Genomic DNA, 21,043 nt, shown 5'->3' on the forward strand with positions numbered 1-21,043 from the left:
GTGATATTGATATATATCCAGTTTCCTATGTAGATGGTCTCTGACTTATGACATTCAATTATGATTAATCGCACTTAAGGCTCTCTGTGTGTGTGTACCTTATCCTTAGAAATATGTACTACACACAGTTATAAAATAGATCTATAATTTTATATGTAATGCTTCCAACCCCCAAAGATTAATCAGGATCAGATTTATAAAAGTAAATAAGAATGAAACCTGAAACAAAAAAGATATTTGACTTGTTTCAGAACCAACTTCAAACAGAATGGTCAGAGCAGAGCCTGTTGTAAGCTAAGGGCTGTCTGTATTTCTTTTTAAAGGCGGTCAGTAGTCACCCCTCTGGCTGTATTTGACCACCTTCTTCCTAGCGCTTACTATTTGACACACGATCTGAAGTATCTCTGTAGATTTTTATTTTTGGCACAGGGGCTGTGTTTCAAAAGGGAGTTCTGTTTCATAATATTGGATGCTTATTAATAGAACTTTTAATTTTATGTTAAAAGGAAATATATACTCTATTAGTAAGTCACATATATATGTTTTCTTGTTGGATAAAATTAAATATTAACTTTTAACACTGGAACCTACAGGAGTGAAATGTTGCCAATGCTCTTTTCCTCTCAGAGAGTGTTCTTTTCTTTTCTCACTTGGCCTGACTTCTCATACTTCTTCACCAGCCCTTGTGGTTTTCTTTCCCCACACTGAGGGAACGACTTGTCCTCTTGTTGGCACTTTTGGAGAGGCGCTGTGGGGTTTCCCGGGTTACCTCACTGTGCGTGTGATCTGCAGGCCTCCTAAGGCTCTCTTGCTGCTCCAGCCTAGTTTGGACACTGCCACGGTGAGTGGGTAGTGTGATTCCGGCAGTGGCGGGGGAGATACTAGCCTCAGAGGATAGCACATGGGGTGAATAATCATGCTTTAATTTTATCTTGAAGGACTTTTACTTGTGTATAACTAACATTAGCAGCAGATACTGATGTGCAGCCAACATGGCGGCGTGGCATGTCAGGAGCCCTGCTCGCTCTAGAAAATGGACAGTCCCCCTAGTTTACTGTCATGCGCTAGAGTTACTGCAACCATACTCTTGAGTACGGCCCTGCCCTCTATACCAATTCCCCAGCCCATGAACTTCCATGGCGTTTTTTGTTTTATTTTCTCTAGATAACACTTATCCTCAGAACTGCTATTTTTCTCTGAAGACAAGAGCAAGAACAGGCCACCTCTGTTGTGGAACAGTGTGCTATAGTTCTGTAGCCTACCCCTATAATGCTTTTGTCGGTTTCATTTTTAAACAGATGTCGTGTTTACTGGCACAGCAGATGGCAAGATTGTGAAACTTGAAAATGGTGAGGTAGAGATAATCGCTCGATTTGGCACCGGCCCATGCAGTAAGTTGTTAATGTGCCCCCATGACTTAACGTCTCCTTCCGTCATGCAGAGAGCTATCAGATGCACCCTAGGAACAGACAAGACCTCTGACCACTGGTCTTAGGCCTTGTGGTTGCAACTTCCTACCAGTCAGGGTATTGGTACCTGCTTGCTCTTCTTGGGGACCTACCACTTAACCATTTGGGCCCTGATGGAGACTAGGAGAAAACTATTGGGTGTTGTTATCAGAGTTCTGTGTATAAAAGTAATTAGCTCTGCCATTATTTAGATGCTTAAGTGTAATTCCTGCATTAGTGTCTGAGGAATTTCAGTCTCATTCAAAGGGTATTTAAAAACTAGAGCAGATAAACAAAACAAAACAGAACTAACTGCCATTGAGTCAATTCTGGCCCATGGCAACCCTATAGGACAGGGTAGAACTGCCTCTGTGGGTGTCCGAGACTGTAACTCCTTACGGGAGTAGAAAGCCCTGTCTTTCTCCTGTGGAGTGCCTGGTGATTTTGAACTGCAGACTTTGTGGATCTTTGCCCAATGTGTATAACCATGCACCATGTAGTGACATTAGTGATAATGACTATATTGTAAAACTATTCTCATTGTTGCCACAAGTTTTTTTTAATCACTACAAATAAACTCAGCAGTAACCCTTAAGCAGTAACTTTCTTTTCCTTCTTCTGCCTAGCACTTGATGCCACTAATAATTTTTGTCTTTATGCCTTGCCTACTCTAGTTGTTGCACATCAGTGGAATCATAAAATGTTTGCCCTTTTAGGTCTGACTTATTTCACTCAACATAATATTTTCAAGGTTTGTCCATGTCTCAGGACTTCATTTTACTTTATGGCTGAATAATTTATTATAGCATACTTCCTATATTTTATTCTTTCATCTGGTAATAGTCACAGATGACTTATTAGCTATCATTTATTAATAGCTGGAATGTTTTATGAAAATATACTCAACAGAAAGATACAAAAATAAAGCAGAAGTTATCTCAGAGTCCTCACCTCATAGCTGTTATTAATATTTTAGTGAAAACACACACATATATGGCTCTTTTCTCCACTTCCTATTTTGGCACTAAATACCTAGCAGAAGCCAGTTCAGTATCTGGCAGTAAAAATGCATTGCCACAGCGTTAGACAATGCTGAGTAACGGAGCAGGAGAATGAACGCGAGGAGTAGGGTAGCACCTCTTCATTTATGTTGGTGGGGACAAGCAAGGGCACCCTTCAAGCTGGCACTGAGTTTTCAGGTCAGGTTGTGGAGTTTAAAGTCCCAATAGAGGATTCCAGGGTCAATCCAGGCCAGTCCTGATTGTATCCTCTGAGGTAACCATTCCATCCGCAGATGCAGGCTCTTAGGCAGAAGTCTGCCCCAGTCTGCCTCAGTCTACCCTTCTGAGGAGGGTGGACTATTAGATGTGGTCCTTGCCAGTGTTAATGCCAGAGTCTTTTAGTTCAATAAGAGCTCACGTGATATGTATTTATGAAGGAACCGGTGTTTGGGGCGTGGTGGCAGGTGGGGGTGGGGTGGGGAGCTAGGCATGTATAGAATCTTGGAACAGCTGTTGATTCCTGTCTCTTTGTTGTCCTAGAATCCCGAGATGATGAGCCTGCCTGTGGGAGACCCCTTGGCATTCGGGCAGGGCCCAACAGGACTCTTTTTGTGGCTGATGCCTATAAGGGACTATTTGAAGTAAATCCCTGGAAACGTATGTGAAATCATTTTGAATTCTCTTGTGATGATTTCAGACAAAATGTACATAGAAGTTGTTAAAAATGCAGTCTTAGTAGTAATGAGACCATTGCCTCCAAGTGATAGCTAGTAGTAGCACCCCGTAACTCCTGCCCGTGAGTGACAGCAATTATATGCCTTCTTTTTTTCTGACATTTGTGCTTTAGCCACAGTCTCAGATGGGCAAATTTTGGAGAGTGTGAACATTTATCTCTCTGTCTTTTCTGTTTATCTTCTGTCTTCTCCTGTTTCCTTCCCCTTGGCCTCTCTCACTCTTCATTTTTCATTTCTCTAGTTCCTCCTGCTCTCTTCCCCAATTGGCCATGTTACCTTGTGCCAGTGCTATCCTATTTATTTAGTCTTTATCCTATTTATTGTTTATTCTTTGTTTATTGTTTCTTAAGAGGGTTTACATGAGATTTCTTGGAAAAAACTCAACTTAATAGCCCATTGCTATTGAGCATTTCAATCTCCTAGCAACCCTATAGGAAAGAGAACTATCCATAGGGTTTGTAAGGTAATTGGTACAGAAGTATATTGCCACATATTTCTTCTGTGGTATTGCTGGTGGGTTCAAACCATCTACCTCTTGGTTTGCTACTGAGAGCTTACCCAGTGTTCCATCAGGGCTCTTGGAAAATGCTTGTTCTTGTTAGGGGCTGTCAGGTCAGCTCTGACTCATAGTGACCCTATGTCCAGTGGAGTGAAACACTACCTGGTCCTGTGCCATCCTCACAGTGTTCCTTTGAGCCCACTGTTGCAGCTACAGTGTCTACCTGTTTTGCTGCGGGTCTTCTTCTTTGCTGATGTTCTGCTTGACCAAGCATGATTCCCTCGTCTAAGTATTAGTTTCTCCTGATGACATGTCCAAAATATTTGAGATGATGTCTAGCTAATCTTGCTTCTCAGGAGCATTCTGAATGGCTACACTTTTCCTAAGATAAATTTATTTGTTTGTTCTACCCACATGACATCACTACTCCCACTACTGTTCCTGAGGAGGGATTTATCTGTCCTGAATTCCAGAGCTCTTATCTGTATCAATGTGTGTTCTCCCGTCTAGCCAGATTTGTAAGGTAGACCTGAGTTATGGTAGTGGGGAGGAAGCATTCAGGAACTAGAGTAGTGGTTCTCAACCTGTGGGTCACAACCCCTTTGGGGGTCTAACGACCCTTTCACAGGGTTTACCTGATTAATAACAGTAGCAACATTACAGTTATGAAGTAGCAATGGAAATAATTTTCTGGTTGGGGGGTCACCACAACATGAGGAACTGTATTAAAGGGTCATGGTATTAGGAAGGATAAGAACCACTGAACTAGAGGAATGATGTGTGTTTTGTCAGTGCTATACTGTACCCTGGTTGAATCATCCCTTCTTTGTAACCCTTCTGTGGGGATATATCCAGTTGCTTACAGAGGGGCTTTGGGTCTCTACTCCAACCCCTTGTTTGCATCAATATAGTTGTTTGCCCTTAAGGCTTGGCACTCTGGGATTTGGTCCGGTTCCTCTCTCCCTTTCCTGTGGAGACATAAACAATACCCTCCCCATGTGTGTATTAGTGCTCTGTTCCCTATCACCCTCATTTTTTTTCCCTTTTTCTTTCCCCTCTTTCCCCCTCCTTTTTAGTTGGCTGCCATATGCATCCCTGAGTTGGATAAGACCCCTGCCAAAGTGCCTGGAGCGCAACCTGGGATTTATGCATTAACTAGCTTATCTTCTATGCAAGTGGTTCACGACCTGTGGGTCGAGACCCCTTTGGGGGTCAAACGACCCTTTCACAGGGGTTGCCTGATTCATAACACTAGCAAAATTATAGTTATGAAGTAACAACTAAAATAATGTTATGGTTGGGGGGGTCATCACAACATGAGGAACTGTATTAAAAGGTCGCGGCATTAGGAAGGTTGAGAATCACTGCTCTATGCCCTTTGTACTTTTTTGAACTTAACCTCAGTGGACTCATGTTGTACTTGTCCCTTTGTGCTTGGCTAACTTCGCTTAACATAATTTCATCCAACTCTTCCCATGAGGCAATGAATTTCATGCATTCATCTCTGCTTTTAGGGCTGCATAGTACTCCACTGAATCTATATACCAGAGGTTTTAAATTCATTCATCAGTTGATGGACATTTAGATTGTTTCCATGTCTTCCTCGATTTTGAACATTGGCACACATATTTCTGGTCTTGGGCTGTTTCTTACTTCTTCTAGGTGTCTGCCTAGTAGGGGGATTGCTGGATCATTTGGTAGTTATATTTCCGTTTATTTTAGTATCACCAGATTGATTTCCATAGTGGCTGCACGTATCTACAGGACCACCAGCAGTGGATGAGAATACTTATCTCACCACACCCTTTCCAGCACTTATTGCTTTCTGATTTTTTGAATTGGGCTGTCTTTGAGGGTATTAGGTGGTATCTCATAGTTGTTTTAATTTGCATTTCCCTTATGGCTAATGATCAGGAACATTTTCTCATATGTTTATTGGCTATTCGGATTTCCGCCCTTGTGAAACTTCTGTTCAGGTCTTTTGCTCACTTCCTCAGTGGGCTCTTTGGTTTCGTTCTTGTTGTAGGCCAGCAGAGTATTGCATATTTCAGTAATAAGCCCTTTGTCTGATGTGTCATGTTTTCCCAGACTGTGGGCTCTCTTATTACTCTTGGCAAAGTCTTTCGATGTGCACAGGTGTGTTATCTTCAGTATATCCCACGTGTCAATTTAAATGCCTTTTCATAGTCAATAAAACACAAGTAAACACAATAAAACACAAGTAAATGGATCTGCTCAGCCCCATTTGATGTCAACATTGATAATCCAGTAATGATATCCCTCATTCCATGTCCACTGGAGAATCTCGCTTGAATTTCTTGAACTCCTTTGATGAAGTATTGCAACTATTCTATAATTATCTTCAACAAAATTTTACCTGCCTGTGTATTTATATTATTATTCAATAATTTCTATATCCTATTGGGTCACCTTACTTTGGAATGAGCAACAATATGAAGCTCTTATAGTTGGTTGGTTTAGGTAGCTCTCTGCTGAATATCTTGGCATAGACTAGTGAATGCCACTGCTGCATAAGCTTATCGAAACATTTCAGTTGGTATTCCATCAATTTCTAGAGCCTGGATTTTTTTTTGCTAATGCTTCAGGTACAGCTTCGGCTTCTCCATTCAGTATCATTGGTTCTTGATCCTATGCTCCCTCTTGAAATGGTTGAATGTCGATCGATTCTTTTTGGTGCAGTGACCGTGTATTCCTTCCATCTCCCATTGATGCTCCCTGCACCATTCAATATTTCACCCATGCTGTTGAGAGGTTCTAACTTAAGAGTGACCCTGGGTACAGCAGAACGGAACACTGCCTGGTCCTGTACCATCACAATTGTTATTTTTGAGCCAATTGTTGTAGCCTGTTTGTTGAGTCATCTCCTTGAGGGTCTTCCTAATTTTTTTTGCTGACCTTATACTTTACTAAGCATGAAGGTTTTTTCCAAGAACTAGTATCTCCTGATAACATGTCCAAAGAATGTGAGGTGAAGTCTCACCATCGTCACTTCCAAGGAACTTTCTGTAGTCCACAGTGCTCTTTTGCCTATAAAATATTCCAACTCGAGGCTTTAATTTAGTCTTCAGTTCTTGAAGCTTGAGAAATGCCAATCATGCTCTTCCCTTTTTTTTCCTGATTCCAGCTTTTTGTACATTTCATTATCATTCTTTACCTTGTCTTTTCAAACTGCCCTTTGAAATCTTCTGTTTCAGCCTTCACTTCACTTCTTTTGTTTACTTTAGCTGCTCTGTGCTCAAGAGCAAGTCCCTTCTGACATCCAGTTTGGCCTTTGTTCCCTACCTTTGTAATAACTTGCATTTTTTCATGTATGATGTCCTTGATGTTATTCTTCTACTCCTCTGGTCTTTATGAGTCGCACTCAGTGGGATCGGTCTGTTTCTGCAATGACATTTTGATTGAGGCAGGTTATATTCAAGGCTATGCTTTTGCGCTTTGGCTTGCATTGGTTTTCTTTAACTTCAGTTTGCGCCTTGTATACGAGCAACTGAGGCTCTGTTCTGCAATTGGTTCCTGATTTTGTCTTAAGTCAGTGGTTCTCATCCTTCCTAATGCCGCGACCCTTTAATACAGTTCCTCATGTTTTGGTGACCCCCCCAAACATAAAATTATTTTCGTTGCTACTTCCTAACTGTAATTTTGCTACTGTTATGAATCGGGCGACTCCTGTGAAAGGGTCATTCGACCTCCAAAGGGGTCGTGACCCACAGGTTGATTGCACAGTTGATCTATTTCAGACTCCAGCAGATTAGAAAGCCCTTCTATTTCTTTATCTTAAGCATGCATGGTTTGTATGGAAATTTAAATAAAGGTCATATTAACCGATAACATGGTACTTCAAGATAGATTGCGAAAAAATTTTTTGACAGTGAGTACAATTCCATTCCTCTTTAATTTGGTATTCTTGGTGTATATGATTGTTGGGTTCAAATTGTCCATTCTCAGTCAATTTTAGTTCACTAATGCCTGATATATTGATCTTCAAGCATTTGCCTTATTTCATTTTTCATAACCTGAATTTTTCTTGAGTCATATTTTGTACACTCCATCTTCTGATTACTAACAGAGGTTTAAAGCTGCTTCGTTTCATTTTGAGTTGTGCCACATCGACATGGAAATAGAGAAGTTTTTATTCCAACTACATCATGAAGGCTGACTGTACTCCTGGCAAGTAGCTCTTTTTCAATTGAGTGCCTTCTAAACGTTGGGGCTCATTGTTCAGCATGCTATCAGACAATGTTCTGTTGTTAGCCATGAAGTTTTCACTGGCTGATTTTCACCACCAGTCTGTATGTTTGCTGTATTGTTGTGACTTGGAAGTTTTATGATACTAGAAGCTATGCTACTGCTACCTCAAATATACTAAGTTCACCCATGTTGGGCAGGTTTCTACATCAATTCCAAACAAAAACAGGGTAGGAAAAAGACCTGGTCATCTGTTTCTGATAATTGGCCAATGACAACCTTATTGATAGCAACAAATCCAATACCACTTATTCCTTATTTTAAAAGTAGATGAGTGGACATTTTCTGTTTCTCTCAGGTATACTCCTAAACCAAATCTATTGTCATCCAACTCCTAGTGACCCCCTAGGGCAGAATAATAAAGCCTCACGGGATTTCCAAGGCTGTAAATCTCTCTGGAAGCTGACTGCCACATCTTTCTCCTATAGAGTAGCTGGTGGGTTCAAACTTCTAACCATAAGGTCGCAGTTAAGTGCTTAACCACTGCATTATCAGGATTTCTTCTCAAGCATAGAAATAGAACTAAATTGCCTTTGACCTAGGTTACTTTAATAACCTTTTAAGTCATTTGACCTCAATAGAATAAAAACCTCATCCTTAGAGGAAGCAATTCTGCCTTTCAAAATGTTAGTGTAAACAGATTCATTACCTATCAAGTAATACACTTTTTTTTTTAACTGTAAGAAGGAATGGCAACATGGAGAAGCTCATCATAACTTTTCTATTTTAGCCAATTATGTTGATTAATATTTGGAAATTAGTGAAAAACAAGTTCTTTAAATGAAAGCAGGACTTTTTTTATTTCCCTTTTTAAAACTCAGGTGAAGTGAAAATACTGCTATCTTCTGAAACACCTATTGAAGGAAAGAAAATGTCCTTTGTTAATGATCTTACAATAACTCAGGATGGGAGGAAAATTTACTTTACTGATTCGAGCAGCAAATGGCAAAGACGAGACTATCTACTTTTGGTCATGGAGGGGACAAGCGATGGGCGGTAAGTATTGAGGGCCTTCTACTCATTTTGTTCAAGCAGGTAAACTTCAGCAGAGTTTGTTACTTCTACGAGAGCTTAGAATGGTTCTTAAGATAGAACCTTCTGACTTCTGGAGACAAGTGACAGAAGAAATAGAGTAAGGTAGCCTCCTCACCTTCACTTTGAAGACATAATATTAAATAGAACTGTAACCATTTCTCCATATGATGAATAGCTCTTTAGGGGTTTTCATATCGAGAAATTTCATATTCTTTAAGGGTTTACCTAGTGAGTAGACCAACCCGGAAATTGCCCTGCTATAGGGAGTTAAAATTCTGCCTGTGTATAGTGTTTACTGTTTCACACAGTGTAGTTTAGTCTGCTTTCTGGTTTCTGGTTGCCTGCTAATGAAGCTTTATAGCCTTGGGGCAGCCTGAAGAGGCTGGGTAAGACTTTAGTGTGGGGGATGAACAGGAAGGAGGGAAAAGGGAAATTCTTAGTGCTTGGTCTACCAGCGGTTCTCAACTGGTGGGTTGCGATCCCTTTGGGGGTCGAGTGACCCTTTCACAGGGGTCGCCTAAGACCATCCAAAAGTACATATTTCCGATGGTCTTAGGAACCAAGACACCGCTTCTCTATCTGTCTCCAGGCGGGTCTGCCCACGTGCAGATATGCCCACATACAAGTACCTGGCATGAAGACTGTTACCCATGTTACACCATGCTTCAAGACAAAATTTAATTTACTTGTAATTAGAAATAAATATTTCACAATATATAATTACATATTGTTTTTGTGATTAATCACTGTGCTTTAATTTTGTTCAATTTGTAACAATGAAAATACATCCTGCATATCAGATATTTACATTGCGATTCATAACAGTAGCAAAATTATAGTTATGAAGTAGCAATGAAAATAATTTTATGGTTGGGGGGTCACCACAACATGAGGAACTGTATTAAAAGGTAGAGGCATTGGGCAGGTTGAGAACCACTGGTCTAGAATATATGCCAGACTGCCCAGGATCCTGAATACTTTCTGTCTCTGCCCCTAGTCCATTTGTACTTGAGGTGAATGTAGGCGTCTGGACACACAGAGGGCATGGGATTCTGAACTGAAGAATTTGTATGGTCAGTGTGGTGTATCCCTGGGTTTGATGACGTACTGGCTTATCTGCTGGGAACCATTTCTGAGACAGAGTGTGACTGGCAAGGCTGGCTTCCTTCCTCAGAGATAATAGTCCTTATTTGGGAAGATGCATCCTCCTAGAGACAAGGTTTGAGATTGTTGAAAAGAGGCGCACGATGACAGGAGTTTGGAACCAGTTCTTATCTGTGTCTATTTAAATAGTCTAGCCTGCTAAGAGACACTAGCATCCACCTTAGGGGGTTCCTGCCATGGTTTCTGCTACTTCTAAAATTCTCTGAAACCACACTGACTTCAGCCACTGTCATCCTCACCCGCAGGAGAACAACCCACTATTCTCAGCTTAAGACCTTGGACCTTACATGGTCCAAGAGATGAAGAGTAGAACAAAGCATACATTAAATAAAACTGCTGCCTCTTAGTAGTGTGTACTTTATCACAGAAAGTGTATGCAGGCAGGGGTTGGGGGTGCGCAGCCCCTCTACCTGGTGTTCCCAAGACAGCCTGGCTATTAGCTAGCCCAATGGAGTTGTGCTTATTGGTAGTAAAAGAGAGACCCTATAGATGGACTGCCTTCAGACTGATCCTCAGGAGGTGAAGGGATAGGGTTCTTGTAAGGCTGGAGCCCTGATAGCCCTTCCTGGTGCACAGCTGACTCCTGAGACAGTGAGAGAGTTGGTTGTAGGATACGAGGTCGACCTTGGATGTAGGGGGAGCTCCATGGACTCACTCTTTACCCCAGTGTGAGACTGAGGTACTTGAAGACCCAGTATGGAAACACAACTTCAGACTAGTGGGAGACCTTGGGGTGTCCTCAGTTGGTGACCCTCAACTTTTGTGCTTTCTCAGCCTGCTAGAATATGACACCGTGACCAAGGAAGTCAAGGTCTTAATGGACCAGTTGCAATTCCCTAATGGAGTCCAGCTTTCTCCGGCAGAGGACTTTGTCTTGGTGGCAGAAACGACCATGGCAAGGATCCGAAGGTGAGTGTAGGAGCAGAGTTGGGTCTTCCCTTGACTGACAGAGCCCGGGAGACGGCAGGACTCCTCTTCTTTGAGCGGTCACTCTCTCCAGGGATGTGTGGTTCCTTACCCACCTCTCAGGGTCTCAGTGAGGCAGTCTGTGAGCACTGCCTAGCCTAATGCTGAGGATGACGGCCCATCCCTGCTGCTCTGAAGGCCTTTCGCCTCTGCCCCACCACGGTCCAATGCTCATGAAGGCCTCTGTACTGTGTGCTTTCCTAAACTTGATCTGGACTTAATAACAATCTCATGTTTGGCTAAAACTTTTGCATTAAATTGTTAGTCTCCTACTTAATACATATTTGGGTGAATTTTTCAGATTCTATGTTTCTGGTCTGATGAAGGGAGGGGCAGATATGTTTGTGGAAAACATGCCTGGATTTCCAGACAACATCCGGCCCAGCAGCTCCGGAGGATACTGGGTTGGCATGGCAACGATCCGCCCTAACCCTGGATTTTCCATGTTGGATTTCTTATCTCAGAGACCTTGGATTAAGAAAGTAATTTTTAAGGTAACTAAAAACTATAATTCCCCAAACAAAGTGAAAATGCATCTAATTAAAAGCTTGTTTGACATTTATGATCCTACAAAATCAAAATTTTGCTTTTATTAATATTATTATTAATTTATTTTTGGTGAAAATATACATGGCACAACCTATAGTTCCACAGTTTGTGGAATGATCAGTGACAATTGGTTGTATTTTTCATATTGTGTCAATATTTTTGTTATTTCTACTAGTTGTTTTACATCCATTTACTAAATCTCTGTCTTTGATCAACCATCCCATCTATGCTTTAAAATAGCTTTTGACCTTTGGTCTTATATAGATAATATATGTGTGTTTATAAATAAGGGTGACAATCTTTACTCTTTACTTAGCATATAGGTTACTTTAGGTGGGCTAGTTTCAGTTCTAGGTTTGAAGAGCAATGCAGAATTATAGTCTCTGAGACTCCTCCTCCATCACTAGGTACAGTAAGTCTGGATTTTTAAGAATTTGAAATTGTGTTGTACATTTTCCTCCCTTTATATCAGGATTCATATATTGTGTTCCTGATCTGAGCATTCAGAGTGGTAGCTAGATACCATCTAGTTCTGGTCTTATGGTAGAAGAGACAGCGGTTCATCTAGATAATTAGACCTGTAATCCAGTTCATTTTCTAATTCTTTCCCTTTTCTTCCAGGTCAATAAGGACCAATAATTATATCTTAGATATGTCCTCTAAGCATGTAATATGCCAGACACTAGCATCATACTGGGAGGCAAAACATAAACTTTAAGAACTTCATTATGCCAATTACTGGGTTGTCCCATGAGACCACATTCCTAGGCCCCTAAACCAAGAGAACTAATACCATTTTTTGGTGGTGGTGATTGTTGCAAAACCATATTTAGCATGTGCACATAAATCCCTGTATAGCTTATTGACATCAGTCATGTTTATTGGTAGTCACCCATATCCAGTGCCACCTTGCCTATTGTTATAAATGTAAAGTGACTACTACCTAAGGAGTACTTTTTCCTCATCCCTCCTCCACCTCAACCTCTGATGAACTTTGCTTTCTATGTATTATTCATGTCTTTTTGTGCCTGATGCATTTTGCTCAATATAATGTCCTGCAGGTTCAAATCCGGGTCGCAAGATGTTTGGGGAACTTGGATTTTTTTTATTGCAGAGTAGTAGTCCAGTGTGTGCCTGCACCACATTTTACTTCATCCATCCATCCATTCATTGGTGCACACTTAGGTTGTTTCCGTCTTTTTGCTGTTGTGAATAGCTACAGTAAACCTAAGTGTGTATTGTCATTTCTGATACATTTCTAGTGTATATAGGGCAGGAGTAGAAATGCTGGGTCATATGGCAACTCTATCTGTAGTTGCTTGAGGATGCCCCAGACTGTTTGCCACAATTTTCAACCAGCAATGGATGACTGTTCAAATTTCTATAGATCGCCAACGTGTTATTTTCCATTTTTGTTTTTTAAATCATCACCTTCCTAGTAGGAGGGAAATGGTATCTCATTATGGTTTTGGGTTTTCTGATGGCAAGTGTGTTGGACTACTAACTGCAAGGTCAGCAGTTCAAAACCACCAGCTCCTCCACAGGAGAAAAATGGGGCTTTTCCTCCCATAAAAAATTACAGTCTCCAGGGGTGCCTCTCTATAGTAGCGTGGAGACAGCCGCTTGCACAGAAGAAGAGATGGAACTTTAGGAATGGTTTTCTACAGTAAAGTCACATTCTAGAAAAAAAAAAAATTACAGTCTCAGAAACTCACAGGGGCAGTTCTACCCTTGTTTATAAACCGAGTCAATTTGATGTCAATGAGTTTGGACACTTGACAGTGGGGTTGGAGATTAAGGCTAGACTTTTATTAATGCTCTTTCACAAAGGCAAAGAGAGTCATTTCAGCCTAGGCACAGGGGAGTATTTCATTTTCTTTAATCTGCTACCAGTGTGTTTAAGCTAAAATCCACTTTGCTTACTAGGAGTTCCAAATTGAATGCTTGTAGCTTAGTCTAAGAGGAGTGTTGTGTACCTCGAAAGGTCGGAGACTAAATTCCTGGTTGTCTGTAGTACATGGCCTGGGTCCCCTAGGGTTAAATGCAGACGAGGTCAAAAGTGTCCTCTAAGGTACAAGAGCCTGAGCTTATTCTCCCATTGGTGGCCATTCTACTTAACACTGACTGTTTTCCCAATGGCATGCTGCCCAACCCAGTTTACTATTTTGACTAAAGCTTAATCGTCTTCTCCAGGACAGACATGTGCCTTCTATCTACCCCATCAGAAATCGTGAGCGTGTTTCAACTTGTTTGCTAACCATTTGATTATTATTTTTGATGAATTGTCTGTTTATATCCTTTGCCCACTTTTAAATTGAATTAGACTCTAGACCAGGGTTCTTAACCTATGGGTTGAGACCCCTTTGAGGGTTGAAGGACCCTTTCACAGGGGTCGCCTGATTCATAACAGTAGCAAAATGACAGTTATGAAGTAGCAACAAAAATAACTTTATGGTTGGGGGGTCACCACAACATGAGGAACTGTATGAAAGGGTCACGGTTGAGAACCACTGGTCCAGAGACTAATCAATTTTAGTGACCTTTTTGAAGAACCATCTTTTTGTTATCAATTTTCTCTATTGTTTTCCTGTTTTCTATTTCTCTGATTTCTGCTTATATTTTTATTACAGTGAAACCTGTGAGAGCTTTGTTTTTCTGGGTCTCGGCAAGGTTTTCTGCCTGTGTCGGAGTACAGGCCTACCACTTCTACTGCTCTCTGGTAGTGGAAAATCCTTGCATGTGATGAAGTCTTGCTGTACTTGTCTCTTAACACTCACTCTAGCTGTACTTTCTCCAAGAAAGGTTTGCTTGTCATTTTGGCAGTCCATGCTGTTTTCAGTATACGTGTTCTCACAGGTTTCAGTAGGTGCACAACTACTTCTTGATCCATGTACAAATTCAGTGTGAGCACAATGAGAGTATTCAGGAATTCCCACTCTTCTTAAGGCTATCCATGTTTTTTTGTGATCCACACAGTCAAATGCCTTGGCACAGTCAATAAAACGCAAGTAAACATTTTTCTGGTATTCTCTGCTTTCAGTCAAGATCCATCTGATATACGTAGAGATATCCCTTGTTCTATATCCTCTTCTGAATTCAGCCTGAACCTTTGGCAACTCCCTGTCAATGTACTGCTATAAATGCTGTTGGATGATTTTCAGCAAAATTTTACTTTCGTGTGACATCAGTGATATTGTTCTGTAATTTGACTATCTGTTGGGTCACCTTCCTTTTGAATGGGTACAAATATGGATCTCTTCAAGTCAGTTGGCCAGGTAGCTGTCTTCCAAATTTTGTGGCATAGACAGTTGAATTCTTCCAGTGCTTCGTGAGCTGGTGGAAACATTTCAATTAGTAGTTCCTCAATTCCTGGAGCCTTGGATTGGCTAATTCTTTCAGTGCAGCTTGAACTTCTTTCTTCAGCACTGTTGGTTCTTGCTCATAAGCTACCTCCTGAAATGGGGGAATGTTGACTAATTCTTTTTGGTACAGTGACTCCATGTACTCTTTCCAGCTTCTTTTGATGGTTCTTGTACCAGTCACTATTTTGCCTTTAGAATCTTTCAAGATTGCAACTCTAGGCTTGAATTTTTTCTTGTGTTCTTTCAATTTAAGATACGATAAGCATGTTCTTCCTTTTTGGTTTACTAAGTCTTTGGACATTCTGTTAATATATTTGATTTTGTCTTCTCAAGCTGACCTTGGAAATAATCTCTTCAGCTCTTTGACTTTACCCTTTCTTCCATTTGCCGTAGCTATCCTTTGATTAAGAGCATCGAGTCTCTTCTAATATACAGTTTGATCTTTTCTTCCTTTCCTGTCTTTTTAATGACCTTTTGCTTTCCTCGTGAATCCTCCAAAGTTCATCAGCTCTTCTGTTATTAGTGTTCAGTGCATCAAATTTGTACTTATTTTTGAAATTCGGGTGTGATATACTCAAGGTCATATTTTGCCTCTAGTGGACTTTAAATTTTTTTTCAGCTTCAACCTGAACTTACACATGAGAAATGTATAGTCTGCCCCACAGTCAGCCCCTGACCTGATTTTAGCTGCTACTAATGAGCTTCATCACTTCCTTCCACAAATGAAGTCACTGATTTCTGTGTATTCCCTCTGGAGAAGGCCATGTGTATAGTTGCTATTTTTTAATTTCTATCACCAAGAGCATTTTTTTCCAACTACTATTCTTTCCTGTTTGTTTCAAAATTTGTGTTCCAATCGCCATTAATTATCAATGCACTATGATTGCATGTTTGATCAATTTCAGACAAAACCTTGGTAGAATTATTTAACTTCTTTTTCACTAGCTTTAGTGGTTGGTGCATAAATTTGAGTAATAATTGTATTGATTGAATTTCCTTAAATTAAAATAGATATAAAGCTATTGAGGACTGCTCTGTATTTCAAAATAGATCTTGAAATGTCCTATTGACAATGAATAGAATATTGTTCCTCTTGATGGTGTTATTCTCAGCATAGCAAACCACATGATTTTTCAGATTAAAAATGGCCAATACCAGTTCATGTCAGCTAACTACCACCTATGATATGGAATTTTATGCATTCCATTTAATTTTTGATGACTTCCAATTTTCTTAAATTCTTTCTCAGTACATTCCAAGTTCTGATCATTAATAGATTTTTGTAGCTGTTTCTTCTTACCGTGAGTTGTGCCCTGTCAGCATGTGAAGATCCCAAGGCCCCACTCCCACAGGCTTTTCTCCATTCACATCACCAGGGCTGACTCTACTTGAGAAAACAGCCCCGCCCCTCATAAGTCACATTTCCAGTGCCTTATGCCCCTAGGGACCTAGCCCTGGCCCTCTCTAATAACATTCTGTTTCCCGTCATTAAGACTTAGGTATCTGACAGTGTTTCAAAGGTATGCATAAGGTTTTCAGCAGCTACTTCCTCAGAAGTGGGCAGCCAAGTCCTGCTTCGTATTCTGTTCTTAATCTGGAAGCTCCCCTGAAACCTGTTCTCTTGGGTCATCCTTATGGCATTTGAAAAACCAGTGACATAACTTCCAGCATCACAGCAACACACAAGCTACCACAGTACAACAAACTGACAGACATGTGGTGCATAGGCATATGTAGTTAGGTTAAAATTTAACATCATTTGTTTCCTTTGACCCATTTTAAACTTGTTCTAGTTTTTATTTTCTCTTGATCTTTCTATTGAGTTTTAATTTAATTTTGCTCTTGTTTTCAGTGTTTTGCTTTTGTTTTATATGTTTTTCCTTAGGTAAATCTGTATTGGCAGTAGTTGGATTAATAGTTTGGTGTTACGGCAGGGGAGGTTGTAGGGAGATGGAACGCTAATAATTTTCAAGTACTAGAAAGAAGAAAATGTCCCAAAACTGATTGTGGTGATTTCACAACTCCTTTTAATGTGTTTAAACTATTTAATTATATGATACATGAATTATATGTCAATAAAACTTGAAATTTTAAGTCATTACATTTCATACCTATAAGAAGCTGTATTTGAAAGAGTTATATGATAGTTATATTTACAACTGTGACATACACATAAATATAACTAGCTGCTAAGGCTGCTTCTGCATTACTAAAACCTCGTGGGATTTGGCTCATTGGATTGGACATTTAGGGACACAGTGTCAGGAGGCATCCCCATTAATTGGCCGAATCGCATAGATAGTGCTTATGTTCTACGTCCTAGTTCACTTCATAGCCCTGGGTCTTCTTATAAGCTTAAGAGCAGCTGTCACAGGCATGGCCATTACCTAGTGAACCGAGGAAAAGAAAGAATCAGGAATAAGAGGATAGAGAATTCCTCCATGAACAACAGCTTCCCTATCCCGGAGACCAGAACTGGATGGTGCCGAGCTGCCATTACTGAACATTTTGATAGCTTTTATGGAAGAATCCTGATTAAAAGGAGAAGAATGCAGAAAAGAATTTCAAATTCTTTTTGGAGCCATGGAGGCTGGAGAAATGTTGGAAACTATTGATCTGAGATAATCTTTACACCTTATACCAAATGACAATGATGATAGTAACCTTAAACCCAAGCTATGGCATAGTTAAACTAGTGAAAATGCCTCCTTTGAGCATTGTGCTCTGTGGCATCACAGAAACAACAGCAACTGGAAAGACAGATAGGAACCTTAGAGGGCAGTGAACTTAGGTTACTGAGGGAGCTAGAGAAGGAGGGTGAGGATGGTTGTAAAATTTGAAGAATGTCATCAATGTCACTGTATTGGACATGTAGAAACTGCTCAACTGATGAATGTGTTCCATGTATGTTCTCAATAACAACAAAGATTAAAAAAAGAGAATCACTCTCAATAGCTGTGTATTGCTTATGGAACCAAAGCCTAGCCTTTCATCTTAGCCATGCAAAGGGTATTGAATGTCTTCTGTTCTGCACTAAGTGCATTCGGGGAAAGTGTGAAAGGCTGAGCTGCCTTGTGTGAGAAGCCACATTATATTGTATGTAAACATGTTCATTTAATCTTCTCAGATTTTTCTTACTGTTTTCTTTTTTTAACATGACTTATGTGTTCCCCAGTCTCTAACGTTTGTACCTTGCACATTTGAAATACTTTAAGCCAGGGATGGGGAATGTCCAGCCTACAGGCTGTATAAGGCCCACAAAACCGTCACTATCAGCTACCATCGTTTACCTCACCAAGGGGAAGCAGTTCCAGCCATCACATGAGGGGCAAGTTAATGACATGTTTGATGAGTATAGCCCGCAGATGATGTGATGATTAGCCAAATGGCCCTTGACAGATAAAGGGTTTCCCAACCTGAGTACAGGACTTTATGCTTTTTCCAGTTAGGTTATGCTGGTGTTGACCTAGCATTCTGAATAGGTCAAAGTTGCCCCAAACCTGGCTCCATGCCATGCCTTCCCTGGATCTGACTTAAATGGTCTATGTCCAGTAGGTTGTATCGAGAAACACTGAGGCAAGGACCTCGCGTGCTGTTGTTAGTGTATATTTGCCTTGCCCCTTGGAATGCGAGTTATAGAAAATGTCTTGAACTTATTTGCATTGTGGGTAACAGCAGTGATGGGAAACATAGTGTTAGAGTAACACTGCAAGGGCTGGGGAAGACAGGTGTTAGCAGGGCCTTTCCATTTTTCGCTCTTCCTGCCCCTGGAGGTGCAGTGCTGGCATTAGGTGGTGGGTGGCTTGGGGTGGTGGGTCAGATCTGTTCACATCTTCTGAATGGCAGATAAACCTCCCTTGCCCTCTGCTTCCCTTGCAGCTCTTCAGTCAAGAGATGGTGATGAAGTTTGTGCCACGGTACAGCCTCGTCCTAGAACTCAGTGAGAGTGGGACCTTCCGAAGAAGCCTGCATGACCCTAATGGCCTAGTGGCCACCTACGTCAGTGAAGCACATGAACATGATGGGCACCTGTACTTGGGATCCTTCCGGTCCCCTTTCCTCTGTCAGCTCAGCCTTGAGTCTGTGTGATCTGCTGAGAGCCGCCCTGAGGCTGTGCCGGACAACATGTCACCCGTCTCACCGGGGCCTCATACCAGGGCTGTAGTGCTGGGGAGGGGCACTGGGTTTAGGAGGGATCATGGACACAGTTCTTATCCTGTGTGCCCATTACTTCTCAAGTCTGCAGAGGCGACTGCTGCATCTCCCAGAATGCAAACCCCCAAATGTTGCCTTCACTTGGACTTGACTTGGTATTTCTCCTCTGTCATAGGGAAGATAAATCCACGCAAAGTCATTTTCTCTTTAGATAATGCTTTCTCAGTCCATTAATTCTCGAGGAGTTTGGAACCTTATACACTTTAATCAAGGCTCAGGGTTTGGAGCAGTAGAAGAGCTGCCCATGGGTCTTATTTGGGCTGCTGGCGTGTCCTGCCAACCTCCATCTCTTTAAAATAAGCTTTGCCTTTGTTTAGGGCAGGGGAGCACAGTACCAAAGTACATAGAGATTGGTGGCAGGAGCTGTGTAGGTAAGGCATTTAAAACTATGATCTCAAGTGTAATGTTTGGAATCGGGCCCTTGGTCCCTGGACCCCCTTTCATATGGGAGAGGGTGTCAGTTTCTGCTGTGCAGCGTGGAAGTCCCTTTCATGTGAAGGAGGGTGCAGATCTCCCAGAACTTTGCAGGGTTCTGCAGGCAGTGAGCATGAAAGCATGTTTATTTCAATAGCGCACCAAGGACTTACGGAGTTTTCGTAAACTCACAGTGGCACTGGAACCTAATGATCCAGTGATTCCATACTACAGGCCTGAATTTAGGAGAGCCTTGCCCACACACCTTTGTTCTTCGTTCACTCTAGCCCTGCAGACATGAAGAAGGAACATTTGAGTTTCAGAGGCCCCAAGTGCTGGATATCTTGACAAATGTGTCTAACACACTGGTCGTAAGTTTATTAGGGAAGACACATAAAATATGGTCATATGAATTCTTTCCTACTGCTTATGCTTTTTTCTGGTTATTGATAGGGAGTGTCATATTTAGTTAAATATTCTTATTTTAGCAGTGACTAGAAATTTTATTTCTGTACTGTTAATATGAGGGTAGTTTCTGGTTAGAATTTTGTCTTAGTGATCTTTCAGTACCATCCCTGCATCTCATGTTGATCAGACCTCAGCCTTCGGAGGGGTGGTGCTATGTGAATACAGTAGAATGGATTCAAAGATGGACTTCAACCTGATGGATGGAACCTGTGTTATATCAAATGACCAACTGTTAATATTGTATACATGACTTTATATGAAAGAAAATTGAGTAGTTATTATTGAATACACTTTAATGTGGTATGCCTTATAAATTAAAAAGAGAAGACTAATCAGCCAATACCCAATCATTCAATCATAAAATCAATTTAAATGTGTCTCAGCCTGCAAATCCACATCTCAGTTCTCCATCTGAGAACTGAGGATTTTGCTTTAGTGCTCATTTTTCACCAGTACAGAGAAGTTAAAAAATTGGTTTTCACACTTTGCAATAAAGGAGTCTAAGTTTTGACTTAGTGCTGATTTTCTGGCTCAAAGTGCCCTTTCTTGCGTTCTAGCTGGTACTCTGACCTGGCAAGGTGCAAAGTCCAGCCTTCTTACTGTTTAGATGTGTGATATGCTTTTTCTGTAAAGAATAGAAAGGGTTGCTTTAATGTGAATTATTAACATGCTCTTTAAATCAAGTTACTCCTTGTGTGCCTCTTTATTATATATTGTAAAAATTCCTCCAGGATTCTGTTATTACATTTCATAGGGCAGAGAGTCCCATTTTGAGATTTTTATTAATAATGTAATATAACCGTTTTGAAGGTGGGGTTTTTTTTCACACATGCTAACTGATTTAATGCTACAATGATATATTGCCTTGTTCTGCAGATGGGAAACTTGAGGGGCACAGGGATTAGATGACTTCCCTCCATCC

At 40.9% G+C, this 21,043-nt stretch overlaps 1 protein-coding gene across 1 annotated transcript in view; it reads left to right on the forward strand.

The window, feature by feature from the left end:
• Positions 1-20,804, forward strand: part of LOC101653328 (adipocyte plasma membrane associated protein) — a 50,546-nt gene extending 29,742 nt beyond the window's left edge. Inside the window, exons 4-9 of the mRNA XM_004717784.2 lie at positions 1,299-1,391; positions 2,990-3,106; positions 8,770-8,944; positions 10,922-11,056; positions 11,415-11,607; positions 18,904-20,804. Coding sequence (XP_004717841.1) covers positions 1,299-1,391; positions 2,990-3,106; positions 8,770-8,944; positions 10,922-11,056; positions 11,415-11,607; positions 18,904-19,113 — 923 coding nt within the window. The 3' untranslated portion in view covers positions 19,114-20,804. The remainder of the gene's footprint in view (positions 1-1,298; positions 1,392-2,989; positions 3,107-8,769; positions 8,945-10,921; positions 11,057-11,414; positions 11,608-18,903) is intronic.
• Positions 20,805-21,043: the final 239 nt, after the last annotated feature.

The sequence above is a fragment of the Echinops telfairi genome, unplaced genomic scaffold (genome assembly GCF_000313985.2).
Source record: "Echinops telfairi isolate 266 unplaced genomic scaffold, ASM31398v2 ScPeMD7_7462;HRSCAF=8500, whole genome shotgun sequence".
NCBI lineage: Eukaryota > Metazoa > Chordata > Mammalia > Afrosoricida > Tenrecidae > Echinops > Echinops telfairi.